The sequence below is a fragment of the Diorhabda carinulata genome, chromosome 2, assembly GCF_026250575.1.
Source record: "Diorhabda carinulata isolate Delta chromosome 2, icDioCari1.1, whole genome shotgun sequence".
In the NCBI taxonomy this organism is placed as follows: domain Eukaryota; kingdom Metazoa; phylum Arthropoda; class Insecta; order Coleoptera; family Chrysomelidae; genus Diorhabda; species Diorhabda carinulata.
Window position 1 is genome coordinate 22,845,397 of NC_079461.1, and position 18,956 is coordinate 22,864,352.

An 18,956-nucleotide genomic window follows, 5' to 3' on the forward strand; every position below is an offset into this window, starting at 1 on the left:
CTTTAACTAGCAATCAGATGTATCAATCAATTAGCTATCGAAAATCAAAATTCATTTTCTATTGCATCAAATTTTTATCAAAGATTTTATCAGACTTTTATGTATAAATGAATTGCAAACTAGATGTATTAATGTTTCATCCATTTTATCGTCAGCAAATTTCATTAATTAGAAGAGCACAATCAGAATGTTTTTCTGAAGAAGTAGCCATTCTAAAATTCTATCAAAACATAAGTTTAATAATTTTGTACCATTTCTTGATGAAAATAATATATTACGTGTAGGTGGTAGATTAAGATTTATATCACTCTCCATTCATACAAAAAATCCGATATTGCTCTCTTCAAAAAATATTTTCCCAAAACTACTATTTATACATAAACATCACATATTATTACACCCAGGTCCTCAATTATTTTTAGCATCCATCAGGCAGTTTTATTGGCCTATCGGTGGATGCAACTTTACAAGGAAAGTATACAAACAATGCATAACTTGTTTTAAATTTAACCCAACATTTGCAACATACCCAATGTTCAATTTACCTGATCATAGAATAAAGCCAGCATTACCTTTTTAACTTACTGGAATTGACTACGCAGGTCCATTTCCATTAAAAGATAAGCTAGGATGAGGATGCAATATATTAAAATGCTATGTTTGCAATTTACCAACTGAATGTTTCTTATCTTGGGAAGAATCACTTGCAGACGTGGAATACCATCTGACATTTTTTTCAGACAACGGCACTACCTCTATTGGTACCAGCAACCGATTAAAAGAATTGGGCGTCTTTTTATATAACAATCAAGATTATATCAACAATCAATTAATCAATGATAACATACGGTGACACACCAAATTTCGGTGCCATTTGGGAAGCAGCTGTCAAAGCACTATACATAATTTACAACGCATACTGTACAATAAACAATTTATATATGAAGAATTTTATTCTTTTTTAGTACAGGTTAAGGAAATTTTGATTTCAAGCCCGCTTTTATTACCAATACACTAATCCCCACGATTTAGAAACCCTCACACATTCAACTCCATCAAATAGATTATCACGACTCCAAGACGACACCCAAAATAAGTATCAACAATTTTGGACATGTTTCAAACGTGAATATATTTGTCACCTACACATGCAATATAAATGGAAGGATCCAATAAACCATTATTAATGACTGGAACCTTTGTACTAATCAAAATATTCTAGGTCGAATCCTGCAGCACTCCAAAGGAAAAGATGGTGTCTCCAGACTTCAGGATAGCTGTCACAATAGAAAATTGATTATACACACAAATGTCAGGGCGTTGCATGAAATTTCTCGATTAAGAAAATAGTCATATACTAATATAAGGCAACTGTTAGATAATGTTAACAAACACATCAGGGCTTTGGATTCTCTAGGTGAACCTATTCAGCATTGGGATGTACTATTGTAATTTTTAATTTCTTCCAAACTTGATAGCTCAACAAGACGTGAATGGGAAACGTATGCCAAACTATTAACGGTTCCTACTAAGTCTGATCTAACTAATTTTATTAATAAACGTTGCATCTTATTACAAACAATTAATTTAATTATAAAAAACAGAATAATCAAGAATCTATTAAGCCTTCAACATTTTCAAAAAATAAAAATCATTTTAAAGTTATCAAATCATGTTCTATTTCTAACCAAGAGAACAAAATTTCAGTATGCGAAAAATTTCTGCAAATGAATCCAAAGAACCGATATTATGAAATAAAGAAGCACAAATTATGCACTATACTATAGTAGTATTACTACTAATAATATGAGGGTCCTAATTTAGTAAAACTGCTGCTGGCAGGCGTCGTAAGTGTAAGGTATTACTTGATTCGGGTTCTCAAAGCAACTTTTCGAGTAAAGAGTTTTGATATTTACCCCAACCTTATCTAAAACGTCATATATTTTCTGATATTGCAGAAGTTAAAACATTATGAAATCCTGTTTGTTGGTAAAATATTGATACCCATTCTTTACCACATTAGGTTTTAAAGTAATGCGGCAATAAACTGAAATATTTAACTTTTGTAACAACTTTAAATTAGTTTTTAACGATATTATACATTTCATTTTCTAAAAATCTCAATTTCTCAAAGTAATCTCACATTTGAAATAACTATATTTGAAATAAATATATCAAAATGTTCCCATTATGTATCTATCAACGGATTTTGTGGTTTTATCACTACTACTCAAATAACTGATTAAAGATGCTGTAGTAAAAGTGTATTATTTTTAGATGGTTCAAACATTTTACTGACGCTACAGAATCGTACAAGCGTCAAGGTAAATCCCTTGACCGTCAAGAACCTGCTTCAGATTCCGAAACAGAAAGTGTACAAGATCTGCCGCCGACGGAAGACGTTTCCGAACGTGCCGAGACAGTTGGAGGTGCAGAATCACCAACGGATACTGCTGTCGACGAACCTAGTGAAGAATGTCAAGAAAAAGAATCTGAAAGTGGTCAAGGAGAGAGTAAAGAAGACGAAACTAGAGCGTCTTGTACGACACCAGGTATGTGGAATTTTACGTTCGAAGTAATATCACAAAGTAAACTATACATCTTTTCGCTTACACTATATACCGATTTCGATCTTATATGGCATCTTGACAGCTTGTACTCACTATTATTAAAATAAAATTAATGAGCTGTTTATTACCAGACCTCTATTTTCAATTTTAAAACCGATCAAATGTAGAAGTATAAGTAATGTCATCAAAGAAATATGGTCTTATTAAAAACAAAATAAATTTTGAGTTAATCTTCTTCAAAATACTAACCTTGGTTAGCAATGCACTTATTCCAAGGTTGAATCAATGACTGGAAGAAGTTAGTGAAGACTCTTTTCGAAATGGTTCCAGTCCCTCTTTAAAATTTGAAGTTTATAGTTTTTTCTGTTGGATCACACTGTGCTCTCCCAATTGAAGAAAACAATAACTAACCGTTATATTTGATTATGATTTACTGGCCTCTATAGTGCGAGGGGAGTCTAAAAACAATATTCAGTCATACCATATTATCATCATAGAAAAACTGTTGTGTTGCGAGCTACTTTGGCATTTTTTGGGGAGTGAAGATCTGTGATACTATGGACAAACTGCTAAAATGGAATCGGTTAAAATTTATCATTGGTTGACATATATTTGGATATGGTATAACAGATATCACAATGCATTCATCATTTTTTTAATCACACTTCGTATGTTTTTTACTTCCAGAAAACTCTACATTTGGTTTGGAAAATAGTTACTTTCAAATATATAGAGGTGAAAATTGTATTCTTCATACATACAGTTAGTTCATTATTGATTGTCACTATTTTTCAAAATTTTCTTTTATTCGTTATTTACCCTTTCTGCATTAGATTTTCTATAAAAACCACTTTTTATGTCTTAAATATGTCTTCAGATTACCTATGAAACTGGAAATCAATTTCTTATTATAATTGTATAAAGAGCATGAAAGATTTGTATTTTCTTAAAATTATCGAATCAAAATTTTTTATAATTTTTTGAATTCATGAAATTTTGTAATTTAGAATCTATGAGTTGAATACATAATATTAAGCCTGGTATTAGTATACTACAGAATGCAATTTTTACGAATTTAATTCTCACAGAGCTCTAAAATATTTTAAGATTTAAGTATTTGCCTAGTCATACTTAGAAAACGTTAATTTATGTGATTATATGATGATAACTTACGATAAAGTAATCAGATTTCTCTCTAGGTTCTCTTTTATTCATTTACGGAAATCATCGATAATCCGATTATGAGACGATTTGATACAAATCAATTATTTTCGAATCGTAATGTACATACGTAATGTACTACGACTAATTGCCAGTTGGTGTCCGAAATAATATGATGTGGCTACACAACCAAATATAGTCATTCAAATTTTGAGAAATCTCTTCATACACAACTAAAGCTCAAAAAGAAATGTAGGTGGCAAAATGTTTATTCTTAAAAGAAATATCATAACATATTCCTAGGAATTGGATTCTGATTGAGTTGGGTTTTGAGCAATTCACCCATTCTACTCGGGCCCTATGAAGAAAAATTTATGGGATGGAGTTCAAACTATGGAGACCGACATATCTGTTTCTTTGATTTCGACGTGTTTTTTCGCGATGTTTCCCGGAAAGGGGCGCATTTATTTCTGACCAGTAATTAATCTCGATTCAGCCATAATTAATTATTATAATATATATAATTAATGAATTAATGAAACTATCCTTCAGTACCATGGATTCCCATCTGAAGCGGGTCTTGGTGTGTAACATATTTCTTATTTATAGTAACTTTAAGGATTATTGCAATGAAAAGACTGATGAGTTAATGAAAATATATTAATTTCTAACTTTTCTAACTGAAAATGATTTCTCCCACAGATTCCTAATTTACTGATATTTTCCAATAATTATATCAACTCCTTTAGTACTATTGACTACTTCCTTTACAATTATCTTCATTCGCCTATCAGTAGATTTAACTTAATGTTATATCGATGGTTACTAACCTCGTATTCTATATAGGCTTTGCTGACTTTTCTGGTTGTCATTAAGGAACAGCATTTTTAATTAATACTCAACAGTATTCTTTCAAAATATTTTTTCAAATAGGGAGTTGTTTTATTAAGTAACTAACCGTAACTCTTCTTGAGGTTAAGAAAAAATAGCTAAAATGGAAAGACTCTGTATCGAAGAAAAACGAATTGAAACTACGAAGTGAACGAACAACACAGTAACGACAAAAACATAACCTTAAAATGTAAAACTGGGATAATAATTGATTATCATTACATAAAAAGAAATTATTAAGTAAATATGTTCATCTTTTACAACCGTTCCATACTTGTTCTCAGCTTAAGTGAAAATTCCTATAAAAACCATATAAGTGGTAGAATAAAGTCGGACATTTCGATAACTGATTACTTATTGCCTTTTCCCGTATCACCTTCCCAATTATGTTACATTTCTTAATTTTTCTACAGAATTTTAAGTTTTCAGTTACTGAGTTTTGCTCGATTCAAACATAAACACTTTGTAGTTATTGAGATAATTCGTGATTTACGATATACTGGCGTGTATACAGACACTTCCCTAAACCACTAATAAAATTTAGCTATTTACTGTCATTGTTATATTGCATCATTTTCATTCAAATAAAAGTTCGCAACAAGAACTTTTCTGAAATAGTTTGATTTTGTTATTATTAGAATTCTTGAAAAATATAACCATGAACTGCTCGTATTCAATAAGTTAATGACACTTGAAAGATAGTTAACGAGTTATTTATTGCTTTTCAGTACATTAAATACATCTAACTGCATTTTTTGTTCAAGTTTGTGAAGTACAAAATATAACAGAATCAAAATAAATATTAGATTATCTGTGATTCAATTTGTGAAATACCGAATATTTATAGGTGAGTTTTTACAAAATCTACTCACAAATAATTTTTAGTTGTCGGGATAGACCAATTGCATTATTTAAACGTGCCTAAATTATTTCAATGAAATCTATCGACCTTTGCTATGTCAATCCTTATTCTATCATTCGATATTTTTAGAGTTTAATAATGGATTCATTTGTATAATTTAGTTTCCTCTTTTAAATATTGCGAGAATATTTTTTGTTTCATCCAAGTTTAACAAAAATAATAGAAAATAGACAGTTGCCAAAGTATTTCAAACACTTTGGCAATTTACTAATGAGCGGTGAAACAATACCGAAGAAAATATATTTAACTCATTCGTTAAACAATCTGTCTATCATAAGGTTAAAGCGTTAATTAATAGAACAGGCAATATTTCAAAATTAGTGTCTTGAAATGATACAAACAGCAAATAGTATCCAACAAAGATCATTTTTGATTAAAATTGTTCTAAATAACCTAATTGTAATACGATTTACAAAACCACTGAAGATTTATCACCAAAAGAAGAAGATAGTTGATCGGCAAACTGCTGTTGGTTTAATAATCGTCGAAAATCATCGCACGAACATGTTCGCGATTTAATTTCATTTTTTGACCAAGACAAATGTTTCAACATATCTGTAAACAACTCAAAAGCACTCGTATGACAACACGTTCACGTTCACCATTAAAAATGTCAAATTTTATGATGGCAATGTCTGATTTCACATATTCATATCAGTGTTACGATATCTCAAAACTTGAGTAGTAACTCATATAAGCGGTTTCTTCAAGAGAAGAAATTGGATAACTTCAAGTCGTCTGCACATTCGTGGTAATCGTCATGTTTGAACTTCGACCCAATCAAACCTGAATGATATCGAGCTGTGAATGATGTTTTTCAGATTATGGAGATTGTTGTGGCTGGATATTATAGCGTGGATAATAAGTGCCAGTCTATAGTTTTCAAAAACTATGAACTGGGTTCAGGCAGATCACCTATTGGCTAATTGAGGATCCTAAACCATAAAGAAATTCTGGTCAGAGTTTTCGAACGTCGCGTTCCATTTGTCGGTGGATTAGAATTGGAAACTCAACCTACAAAGACCTTAGTTTTATTACTCTAGTTACGTGCGTTAATTTATAACTTTATTTTGTATTAGATTTTGAGTGTTTTGGTAATAATTATTAAGCAGTTATTATTTAACAACGCACACGTATTTTATAATACATTTCTATATCAATAAGCTTCAGTATAATAAGTTTTAAGATAAAAAATAAAAACAAACGAAACATCCCATGAGCTGATCGCATTTATATCTGTCATAGTTTTCGAAAAGTCTTTTATATGGATTATGACTCCAGAAGAAGCCAGTTGAATTCAAAATGTTACTGTTTCTCTTCACAGGATACCGCTTTAAAGCAACTGTAAGAATTAGTAACATATAAAACGTCAGGAATTAATAACACTTCTGTTTTTAATCGATTCCGACGTATTTACCATCGACGTCAACGACTTTATCATCAAAATTATAGTTAATTGACTTATTTCATTTATGAGTGTAAAAAAATAAAATGGTTCAAACATTGTCCAAAATTTTTGTACCAGAAAATAAAATACATCATCCTAAGAAATATAGGACCGTTTTAGTACTAGTCAACCTATGTAGTACAAAAAAACTTAGAGTAACCCGGAATAGAACAGACCACAGAAAATAAATTTTAATAGTAGAACCATTAACTATCGTAATACTAGTAATAGTAATACATGACAAATTCTTGGCACCTAATACCTTCTTCTAGTTCTTCAAGAATAAAATACGCAATCGTTTTTTCTTAGTTAGTTTAAGTTTTATCGTCGTAACAGCTTTCAGGGTATAACTTCAAGACATAATTTACGTATAATTCAATTCACATTGGAAATATCGTTAACGTTGTGGTAGCAATTTGTTTTCCAATAAAATCACTAGCCCTTGCTCGGTCTATAATCACCGTGACAGTTTATAAATGTTTCTCCGAATACATTTGTTACGCTTAGTTGTTCTATCTCTGTTCTCAAAATCATTTTAAAAATAACATCTCGATATATGATTGCTGTAGGATATCGGAGCGTGGTATTCCATGAAAAAACAAACAATTTTATTTTTGTAAATTTAAAGGTATGCTATATTGTGTTCTGGATTTTCCAGAATCAAATCAGTTAGTTGATGAAATCATTACACCCAACTTGCCTATCTCTCGTACATGGGTTATGAAAATAGGTTTTCTTAGAATTCCTTTTAATGAAAAAGTTTAGTGCGAACGTGAATTGTTAAGTTTGTGGTAACCTTTTTTACAACTTTTTTGTATTCATACTAGGAGTATAACAAAAAAGTTTACTAAATGGTAATGTCTAATTAAATATTCCTTCACATACACATTCACATAAATATCTGAAATTGGATATAATGCATATTCATTGAAGTCGTGTTTCCATATCTTTTTAGTTTGTGGTGGTTGATATTTATCAAATAACGATTGTCGGTTCATTTTATTTCCAAATTTTAAAATCATCAAAATCTTGTAGTAGGCTTAACCGTATGTGCTTTTGTTTTTATTCTATGGGTGTTTGAAAAAGGATCATTATACAGGTTTATGTTTTCAGAACTAATGTACATGAGGTTACTTTTATATTGAAGAGTAACTGATAAAGTTTCTTAAATTCCGATTACGGATGCTCAATATAGTCTCCTTTAGATGCACTGCACATCTATCTGATACTCATATGTATTCCACATCTTAGCTAGCATATCTTAAGTAATGGATTCGATGAATTCTTCAGTTTAACTAATGTTGTTGGAAGGAGACGGATATAAACAGTGTTTTTTACAAATCCTGATAAAAAAATCCAAAACAGTAAAGTCTGGTGACCTTTTTATTTACGTTTTACTTCGACACCTTAAGTACCTTCGTCGGCATATTTTAAATATATTCAAACATTAACATTTCAATATTATGTGAAATAGAAGTTGCAATAGAAAACGTTGATACGCGTACACTCATATCAATCAACACACAATCATCTTCAGGTTGACTGGTAAAATACTGTCGAGGCAAATAATTATAAATTATTATTTATAAAACCAGACAGATTTTTGAATTTTGTTCGAAATTCGCAAGCGTGAATTATTCCAGAGACTGAAAAATTATGAGAGCATTAGATTACTTGCACGAAGCCGTCAAATAATTAATGACTCAGTAGTAGTTTAATAATAAAAAAAAACTCATGAATATAGTTTTGATATTAACGTTTATTTTTTCTTATATTTGATATAAATTATTGAAATATTCAGAGTTGTGTTGCTCTCTATTTATTTTGGTAACATGGTAAATGGTTTTAGAAATGGTTGCTGGTGGTGGTATACAAACGACAAAGGTTAGTGCAGAAGAATGGCCGTTAATACAACCGTCGCAAGTCAACGTAGCAGTACCCCCGGTTCACATCGCCGAATCCATGCTCACACCGTTAGGTATGCACATTCACTATGCACGATATTGCTTATCTCTCACTAACAATGTACAAAACGAAAACCCTACAGGTAGGTTTTAATTTTAATTTATAACCGCTTTTATGGGAAGATGTTCATGATGTACCGTCCTCTTAGTAAGAACTAATTGGGGAAAAATAGCTTTGCTTCCTCGATTACACATAGAATCCTGGAAAAATATCTAACTCATAAAAAAGGTAGATAATCTTCGCTGCTTGCTACAATGCTAAACTTGTAAGTAATATATAACTGCCAGAAAATTTCAAAGATTTACAACTCATATTGAGTTTGAAAATAGTAATTATTCATTTTTGCTAATGCTAACACAACTCGGTAGTAGCTGTCCACAGGTAATGTCTTCGTTGTAAAATCACATTTTATTTATTCCTTACGGTTACTTCCTACTTAGAATGAATAGTTCTTTTGCTCAGGTTTCTTGATATTTTATGTGTATTGAACACTATAGTTTAATCTCGGATTGTTTTTTTATTTTATCCATATTATCACTTGCTGTCAAGATTTTGTTGTTAATACCTACAACCATGAAACCTGGATCGTAATTAGTTTGACAGATTATAGGTAACAAAGTTGTAGAAAATTTCATCTTACTAAACTATAATATTTTGTAATTATACTTAACTTATATTATTAAACTGTTTCCTCAGTAGCCAGACAGTTTTGTGGGTTCTATCATCCTGCCAGACGCATTAAAAGTGTCCAATAGTTGCGAGAGTGGGGATCATATGCAGCAATTGCATTGCGATCTTTTACTTAACATATACGATCTCTTATCCCGACTCGTTTAATGATTTTTTTTTATAATTTATCAAGAAATTTAATTGAAAAGAATTATCACAGTCTTAATAATGAATATTCCAATGCATAATCAGTAAACATTTTATAAGAAAATATCAATAATGTCCAAAGCTTAATCAGTTAGTTCACATTATTTCTTATTTTTAACTTAAGTTTATTATAGTTAATTCAATTGAAATTTCAAAGTTATTAAAATTTGATTGTTTATTATACGAAAGGTAAATTTTTTAAAACAAAAAAACTAGACAGGAAAATAACTTTTCAACCAAGTATTCAATAATTTTCATTCCCATCAAAATCTCCACATTCGTCGTCACTGCAATTCCAATCCTTCTTCTCTGTCTGTTTCTACAACTTCTACAATAGTAAAATAGACCCCACTTGATTCAATTTTAAACAGTCACAAATTTATGTGAAATAATAGAAAATAATTATTACATACCTGGTAACGTTTGTAGATACGCATTCGGTAGTTGTTCCCCTTCATAATATTTAAAATGGTATTGCTCATTATCCAGAATCCAACCATCGTTACTGGTTCATATATTGTTGGAGTTTTCACGTGGGCATTGTTGCATATAGTACATATGTAATTTGCTTTCAAAAATGATTGTAGTATCTCGAGTGGGTAAGTTACTAGCATCGAAATTTCGCTTTTATTTAATAAGAGCTTCGTTTACATCTGAGACTGTATATGAATCAATACATATTTGTAACCTAGAAGCATCAACATCAATTAAAGTGCCAATATTGTATTAATAACACACAACTGTCTCCGATAATTTTGCTTCCATAAAAGTTAATGAAAGCTTCCTGGAATTCTACATATTTTTTTAATAATTTAAACTGTTTATTTCTCTTTTCGTGAAAAATGCAAAATTGTAATCACATCCTGTGATCGCTTGTAATCTAGGTAAACTTTTACAAACAGATTCTCTTAACTTTGCGTGTATTTCGGTATCAATAGTTCGGATCGCTTCATAGTCGATTTTATACACATGGTATACTATCTTAGTATCAGCTTCTTCATGCCCCGGACAAGACAATTCTTCAACGATTCTCCACATAGCTTTGTTGGCCCCATTAACAGTGAAGGAAGGACATTTTCTGAAATTAATATGTATTATTTTGTTACCTAAGAATGGCACCAATTCATCAGTAGCTCAATGTGTAATGAAAAATCAACAAAGCTTCTTTAAAATTATAATTTCGCAATTCTTTGGAGAAATCACTAGGACGACCTTGTTCAGGTCCAGCTATGGTGTACTCGGATTCTGCAGATACAAACCGTTGAGAATGTTCATAATGATTTTTCAATGGTTTAAAATACTGCCACTTGCAACTTTTTTTTAGAAAAACCTCCAAATTCTTTAGAAATATTTATTATTGTGTGTAACAAGAAAAAACCGTCAATTATTGCACCAGTTGCTGGTGGACTATTGGACACTTTTATGCGTCTGGCAGGATGATAGAACCCTCAAAACTGTCTGGCTACTGAGGAAACAGTTAATAATTTTCTGAATAATATATATATATATATATATATATATATATATATATATATATATATATATATATAGAATTCAGCTTTCATAATATAAGAAAACTATATTTACAAAACAAATTGAGCTTGATAAATTAATAAATTTGTGATAAGATTTGGTACACCTTTGTTACCTGTTACCTGCCAAATGAACCATGATCCAGGTTTCATGGGTGGGCATCATTATTACCTGGCTCGTAATTCAGACTTTCTTCAAATTATACTATTCATTATATTTGCATGTTGCTTAGTTTATAAAATAAAAACATGTTGAATACTACTACATTCACTGCTTCAGCTTATGGTTGTGTTTGTCCACAACATGTCTTTCTACCAACTCCAGTCTTTCTGTTCTTACCTTATAACTTGAACAATAATTTTTTCTTTTTCTTTCTGACTTATTATGTATGCAGTGGAAATTTGTACTACCGACACATTAATGCAGGTATTTTGAATGTAATGCTTTTCAGTTCGATATAAACGGTATTAAAATCATACATAAGAATAAATTTTCTAACCATTTTTTGATGCCCAAATGAATTGATAATTTGTTCACTAATACACAAGTACCTATTACAATCTAAATCATAAATTTATGAATTTTTCCATTATAATCATTACAGTAAATTGGAAGTATTCAATTTATTTTTTAGAGCAAATTCGTCGAAAGGACGCTATGGTCAAACAAGCATTAGAGGACAAAGAAGGCCTAGTAGCAGACATGTTGAGTATACCTCGTGAACATTTCGAACATATCGCAGATATGGCTTCAATCGATCCTTCTATTGGAAGAGATCCATCTGAAAGGGTATTAGCCTCTATATTCCAAGTCAATCAACTACAGAAGGCTGTGAACGAATCTTTGAATATCTCCGAATTAGATGCCATGGCTGTTAAAGGAGGAAAACACCCAACTTGTGCAAGTCAACAAGAAGGCAGTGATGAACATTCGAATATACCTACTATACCTACTAATCTAGTTAGAGAAATAGCCAGCTCTCTAAATTCACAGCTTACGACCCTTTTGGTAAGTTATTAAATTTAATGATTTTTTTTTCTAGATGAAGCATACCAATTAAGGTATATCTAATAAATCATATATTCCAGAGCGAAGTAAAACAAATAGAAGAAGAGAGAGATAGGCTAAGAAAAGAGTTACACAGAGTTCGAGAACGTTTACATGAAGAACACAACCTTCATAATCCTTTAATTGTTGACGATGACAATATTGATTGTGCCTCAGAACAGAGCGGCCCCAATGACAGTTTACAGGTAAATAATTTTTTGTATTTCTATTGATAATGCCCTGAGTAAATATAATGGTATTTTTTCACTTCAACTGTCACTTGAAAGGAAGAGTCGTTTAATAACTTGTATTGTGTTTTGTAATACTCCAAAGTTCAATTATTTATTTATAAACACCAAGGTTCATAACTTTCCTCCCTCCTCCTTTCCTTTGTCATTTTGCTAAAATTCGATCATGTAGCCAAAGGTTAAGATACAGGAGGAAAATAAAAATAACAATTTATCGAGCTTAATTACAGTGTGAACATTAATTAAAATTGGTAAAAGCTTAAGGAGCAATAATACAAAGTATTTTTAACTGGAATCGGCCTAGAAAATCAGTTTAGATTACATTTATCTTGACTTTGGGTGTTTTAAAATGAAAATAATTGCACTTCTTTATAACATTTTTTTATGAGAATCTCTAAGATCTTGCTCTAGACTCATATGGTGTCTAGCCTTACTGGTCTGGATATAGTGTAGATTGGTTTTATATGTTTCCAAATCGGTTTTTCTTAGATTCCTACTGATTTCTGTCTCTAGTCTGAATATGATTGTTCTATGATTAGAGAGACGGCTCATTCGATACCCTTCAGTTTTTTATCTGTTCTTTTAGGTTCGATGTACTCAATATTATGTCTAAAACTTCTTCCCCTACTCTTGTTACAAATGTTGTGTGTTCCCTACATTGTGTATGTTATTAGTTAAAATATATTCAAAGAGTTGCTCACCTCTGTTGTTGGTGTTTTTGCTCCCCCAAACAATGTTTTGCATTTGGTAGCTTCTTTTTCTGGTAGTACTCTACTAGTCTTTACAGTTCTAGTGGCGTTACAGGATTGTTCCCATCGAAGTAGCAGGAGACTATGATAATTTCTTGACGTTTTTTTCGTGTTCGAGGCATGCTCGAATTGGTACAAGGTCGCTGGTCAGAAATTGGTATTTTTACAGGTGACTTTTTTGACATGTTCCCTGTAGACCCAGGGTTGCTGGATTAGGTTTTCTTTAGTGAACGACTGTGCGATGACTGCTGATGCCTCCTCCCTCCCTAGTCAGAGTATAGTGTATCAGATATTAGAATAAAGTTATATCTCTAGGTCATTCCACAATAATATATTTATTTTTTTCTTTTTTTCAGATAGTAACAAAAAGCGATTTCGAGGAATCAGAACAGTGAAGAGACCAGCAGCTTATACATTTCTGGCGCTCGTTATATTTTTATTGTACTAAAAAAATTTGTCCTTTTGCATAGATAATCTGAAAGTGTACATTAATATATATATATATATATATATATATATATATATATATATATATATATATATATAATTGTAATGAAAAAATTGATATCATGGTATTATATATACACTATTTTTTTAATGAATGAAGGAAACAATACTGTGATCTTTACACACATGTAAGTTTTCCTGGCTGTTCAGCGACTTTAAATACAAGAACCTGTGGTTATATTTAAAGTCTGTGCAATAATGCTTACCTAGTTGTTCATTATTATAAATCGCTAGAGGACGCTAAGTACGACAATTGTATTTATGTGTACATAATATAGAATAAGTTTATATAATTTTGTTACATTTTTAGTATTTTTCCATTAGTTAACCCTCTTACTAGATAATTCATTTCATCATATTTTGAAGCGAAATGTTTGTAAGTAAATTCATAAATTGACATTAACATCCATCTTAAAAATTACAAATCTTATATTTATTATTATTTTCTTACAAAGCATTGAAAACGATAATATCTTATTCAGTGAATTTGTAGGTAAATGGAGTAAAGTAACTTGAGAAGTTTCTCTGTAAAAATAATATTCACTTGGACATAAGACCTATATGGCTTTTACACTTCAACTGTGACATTACCAAAAAATGAGCACCCCAAATTAACACAACATGCTCAATTAATTTCCGAAATTTTTGTTATATGTTAGTTATAGGTTATTATTGTGCAATTATTGAAGTTTTTATTCAGAATGAATTATAGCAAATATATATATTATTTTACAATGTTGCTCCTTTTTTTCTAACTCATAAGTTCTAGCTGCTACAGAGGTGTCAGTACATCTTCCGTAAGATGCAACTTAGTTTAAAGTAGTAATATATATGATAGGGGGCACAAACATATTTTTGAATCTATGTAAATTAAGAAACATAAGGAATATTAAATGAACCAAAATTGTGGAACCCAATTGGATGTAGATGAACAACATCTTAGGTCAAACCTATGTGGAGCGTTGATGAGGTTTTCAAACATAGAAGCTATTCTTCAATTATCTGAAAAAGAAAAAAAATTTCTCTTCTTAAACTTGTATCAAATTTAATACAAATTATCAAAAATTGGTCTATGCTGCAGAATTAACACGTAATCCTAAAAATTGATTGAATTATTATTTTATTTATTGCGAGTCTGACCCCAACAGGCTAGAATCATTATTCTGGAGTACTTTGAATACATTTCTGAGATTTATGAAATTACTGGGTGTATGAAAATTAAAAATACAAAATACTTATTTTCGATTTTAGAAAAAATAATGTGTCACATCTAGTCATACTTGAAATCATATTTCTAATTGCATATTGATTCGCCTAACTCTGTTAATATAACTTTAGATTGAGATTGATATAAGACTACATATATAAAAGACGTTTTAGAACTACATGTGGTACCCCATGTAGGAGAATAATTTTTATTAATGCATAATAATTGACCCCTCACGGGGTTAGAGTAGGGCAAAATTACCTCCAAAAAGTGGAAATTGTAACTTTAGTTCAACCCGCAAAGTCCTGACCTTTTTCCCAATAAACACTGTTAGGATGTATGAAGTGAGGATTACCTTGGACCCTATGACTCTTCATCCCACAAGTGTTCTTTGAGATAACTAACTGAAATTCTTATAGCCCAAGCTAGATTTTGAATTTTCATTCCCTGGAAACAATTATGTCCTACTGTAGGCAGGTGCAGATTTATATTATCATCCGTGGATAAACGTCTTTTTCCACTTTGGGCATAACTTGTACTAATAAATAAAGTGAACTTATAAAAATCATAATAAAACATTTTTCAGGAATTTAAATAACTTCCTATTTTGTGAATATTGTAAAATGGATTCATATATTCTCAACTCAAAAACAATAAAAAAAATATCTTTAATTTACTGGCGTCAGTTTAAAAATGTTTCCTGTCAGTTTTTAAATCAAAAAGATGCCAACAATATTTTTTTGTATATGCAATAACTCCTTTATCTTCACTCACATACATCTAACTAATATATTTATTAATAATTAAAGATGCCATAACCTTGGTGACTGTGTGGGATAAAGTTAAATGCAGAACTCCTTGTTGGTCATGAGTCACCTTTCAAAATTAAACCATTTTTCTTGACACAATAATTCTAGAATTGAAAACAATCACATGTGACAAAATAGTGGAAAATCAAAAATCATCTTCATAACGACCAGAACAAACAACGTGACGTATAGTTTCTTATATTTTATATGAGCATAAGTAGATTGGTTGTTTGGTATTTTGTGATCAATATTTATAGAGTGAAAAGCTTATCATTCATTGAATAATGATTAAGAATGAGAAATGATTACCAATCTAGAAAAAAATTAATATACACGAGTTTTTATTATAAGATTCTAGGTATTTCAGATTTGTGAATATGTAGGCCCTAACATTGCAGGTAGTAATGCTGGTTGCCTATAGTATGACGTCATGGTGGATTAAATAATATATTTTAATTATAATTTTATTTTTTAAACTGTCCTAATTTGTAGAAAATAAATTACTGGCAGTACCTCTGTTTTCTTTGATATGACTGTGAATTTCAGTTTTTTTAATGTCGTCAAATGTAGACCTTTCAATATTTCACCTCAAAATGTTTCTACAATGCAATTTACAATATATTGAGTAAGGGGGTTACTTTGTGGAAGTACTAGTTGTTATACAAAGAATTTCACAATTAACAGAAACAAAAAAATGTATGTGTTAGGTGATCCAAAATTGTTCATACATTAATTCTTAGAATTTTAGTTTTTCAAGAAATAATGGTTCTTCCGTATGAACATATTTTTTCTATAATTTCGACATTAGAATAATTAATTGTCACCATCTATCCCATACCATATGAATACATAATAATTTTGAGGTGTAAGTAATTTTTAATTAATCAAAGAAATAATTTTAAACATTTTCATTAGATGTTTCTATGCATTAAAGGTATTTTTTATGAAAATTATTATCAAGTCTCAGAAAAATTGCTGTTATATTTAAAATTACTATTAGCTTTAAAAATTAATGTACATGATCACCTTTTATATAAGCTATGTAATCTGATATATGAAGTATTAGTATGTATAAACTATTCATAAAAAGTATTTTCTCCATAAGAAATGTGAGTACTTTATATATTATTACTTATTTTTAAAGTGAAATATATTATAAGTATATTTTATGCTGTTTTTTATTGTTTTTAGAAATGTTTATGTAGTAATATGTGGATGTAGTCGTGGTATTCTTTGTATAGAAATATTATTTATAACAATTCCCCCATTTACCTGATAATAGTATTCTATTTATTTGTTAGAAAATTTGTGTTTTTTATTCAATTGGTGTACTCTAAGATATGTGGGTATTACACCATTACGTTTTCGTTAACTTGGTCTAAAAGTAAATAACAGTACTAGTGTTATTGTTAACTGAACTTGAGTCATTTTATAATGATGTGAGTTTCAACCTATGAAGACTTGTTTGAAACAAGATTTTTGAAATTATCTATCTATCAATTTAAAATGTGTCTATGATCATTATCTTGCTTGTTCTTTGGAATAATCTAGGATTTCCTGGAAATTCATTTTATTTTAAATGAGGGATTCACGTCTATTTTAAGTTGCACTACAGGAATAATAGTAAGAATTTTCCACCTTAATATGACTAAATTTAATGTTGTTTCAAATGCAATTTATTTTCAAGACGTGTTGTTACTAGAACTTTAAGTTAAGATTTGAAATACAAACAATGTGCGAGTATAGGAAAGATTGAATTATCATCCACACCATATGATATTTTAATCCTTGCTCGTTTGATTCAACAATAGCAAAACTATAATTTTTTCACAGATCAAACAAAAAATTAATGTATATTATTCATTAATGTTATTTTATACAATTTTAGTTTTTTAAAAAAGTCATATTTACTTTTTTACTTTATTTTCAGTTAGCTGAAACAAAAACAGTCGCAAGTTATGAACACCGTCCTATTAAATTTGTTAGAATAACCATCATAGACATGCATTTAAAATTGAATATATATATATATATATATATATATATAGAAAACCTTTAATGACACTTTGTGGGATGTTTTCAATCAATAAGTAAACGAGGTAACCAAGCTTTGAGAGGCTCTTTGGACTGATTTTTTAATTTCTTGTAAAATGTCTTATGAACTGGATTATAATGGGACCAATGTAAAAAACAAATATTGGGACGTTATTGATTATAAATATCAGGAGAACTTTATTATCTAGATCGTTTCTATTTATCTTCAGAACAACGGATTTTGTGAATTTCTGATAGAGGGTGAAGAAAAATAGTATGCCGCACGCTGCCCTAAAATTTTGGCATGCCTAATATCAAACTGTATCTCTTTATCACATATGCTGGGAAACCCACTGATGCATTTTTAGCAGATTCTTTGATATTAATAATTCCTATTAGAGAACATCTGGTGGAATCTTCGGTGAATGATTATTTGGAAAGTTTGAATACTTTTTATTGAATAAACTGGTTTGTACAATTATTTAAAGTGCTTATTAAAATGCTATAATCTATTAGTGCCCGTACCTACTTGTAATACATTCATTTTACCTTTGTAAAAATCCATAGCAATTCATTTTTGTCTTCTTATAAAACCCATTATATTTTGAAAAATATTCAAATGAAATGTCTTCTCAGATTTTTAATTTTGCATTATTGCAACAAGCTCCTTATGTGAAAAGTTAGTTGAAGAGAACCAACCATATTGGTTACCTTTTTTGAAAAATGTAAGTGCCTTTGATAAGCACCCCTTGTTGTTCATATACCGCTTTTGTATAACGCTTTGCCATTGTGCATTTTTGTTAGATGAAATGTACCCGAAAGTCACTTCGCATTTAATATACATAGATGTACATTATTTTACTTACTTTTTTTATTTTTTTTTCAACAGTGAATTATAGATAATGGATGACACAGCATACATTTGTTATTATGTATTTATATATTTCAAAATAACAGTACTATTATAAATAAATTTCTCAAAACCCGCAA

The 18,956-nt window shown here is 30.0% G+C and overlaps 1 protein-coding gene across 5 annotated transcripts in view; it reads left to right on the plus strand.

Moving 5' to 3' along the window:
- The window catches only part of LOC130890798 (rho guanine nucleotide exchange factor 12), a 234,869-nt gene extending 215,913 nt beyond the window's left edge, over nucleotides 1–18,956 (plus strand). For all 5 annotated transcript variants that reach the window (XM_057795119.1, XM_057795122.1, XM_057795120.1 and 2 more), the window contains 5 exons: nucleotides 2,278–2,552; nucleotides 8,841–8,969; nucleotides 12,000–12,373; nucleotides 12,454–12,618; nucleotides 13,766–18,956. In XM_057795119.1, coding sequence (XP_057651102.1) covers nucleotides 2,278–2,552; nucleotides 8,841–8,969; nucleotides 12,000–12,373; nucleotides 12,454–12,618; nucleotides 13,766–13,804 — 982 coding nt within the window. In that variant the 3' untranslated portion in view covers nucleotides 13,805–18,956. The remainder of the gene's footprint in view (nucleotides 1–2,277; nucleotides 2,553–8,840; nucleotides 8,970–11,999; nucleotides 12,374–12,453; nucleotides 12,619–13,765) is intronic.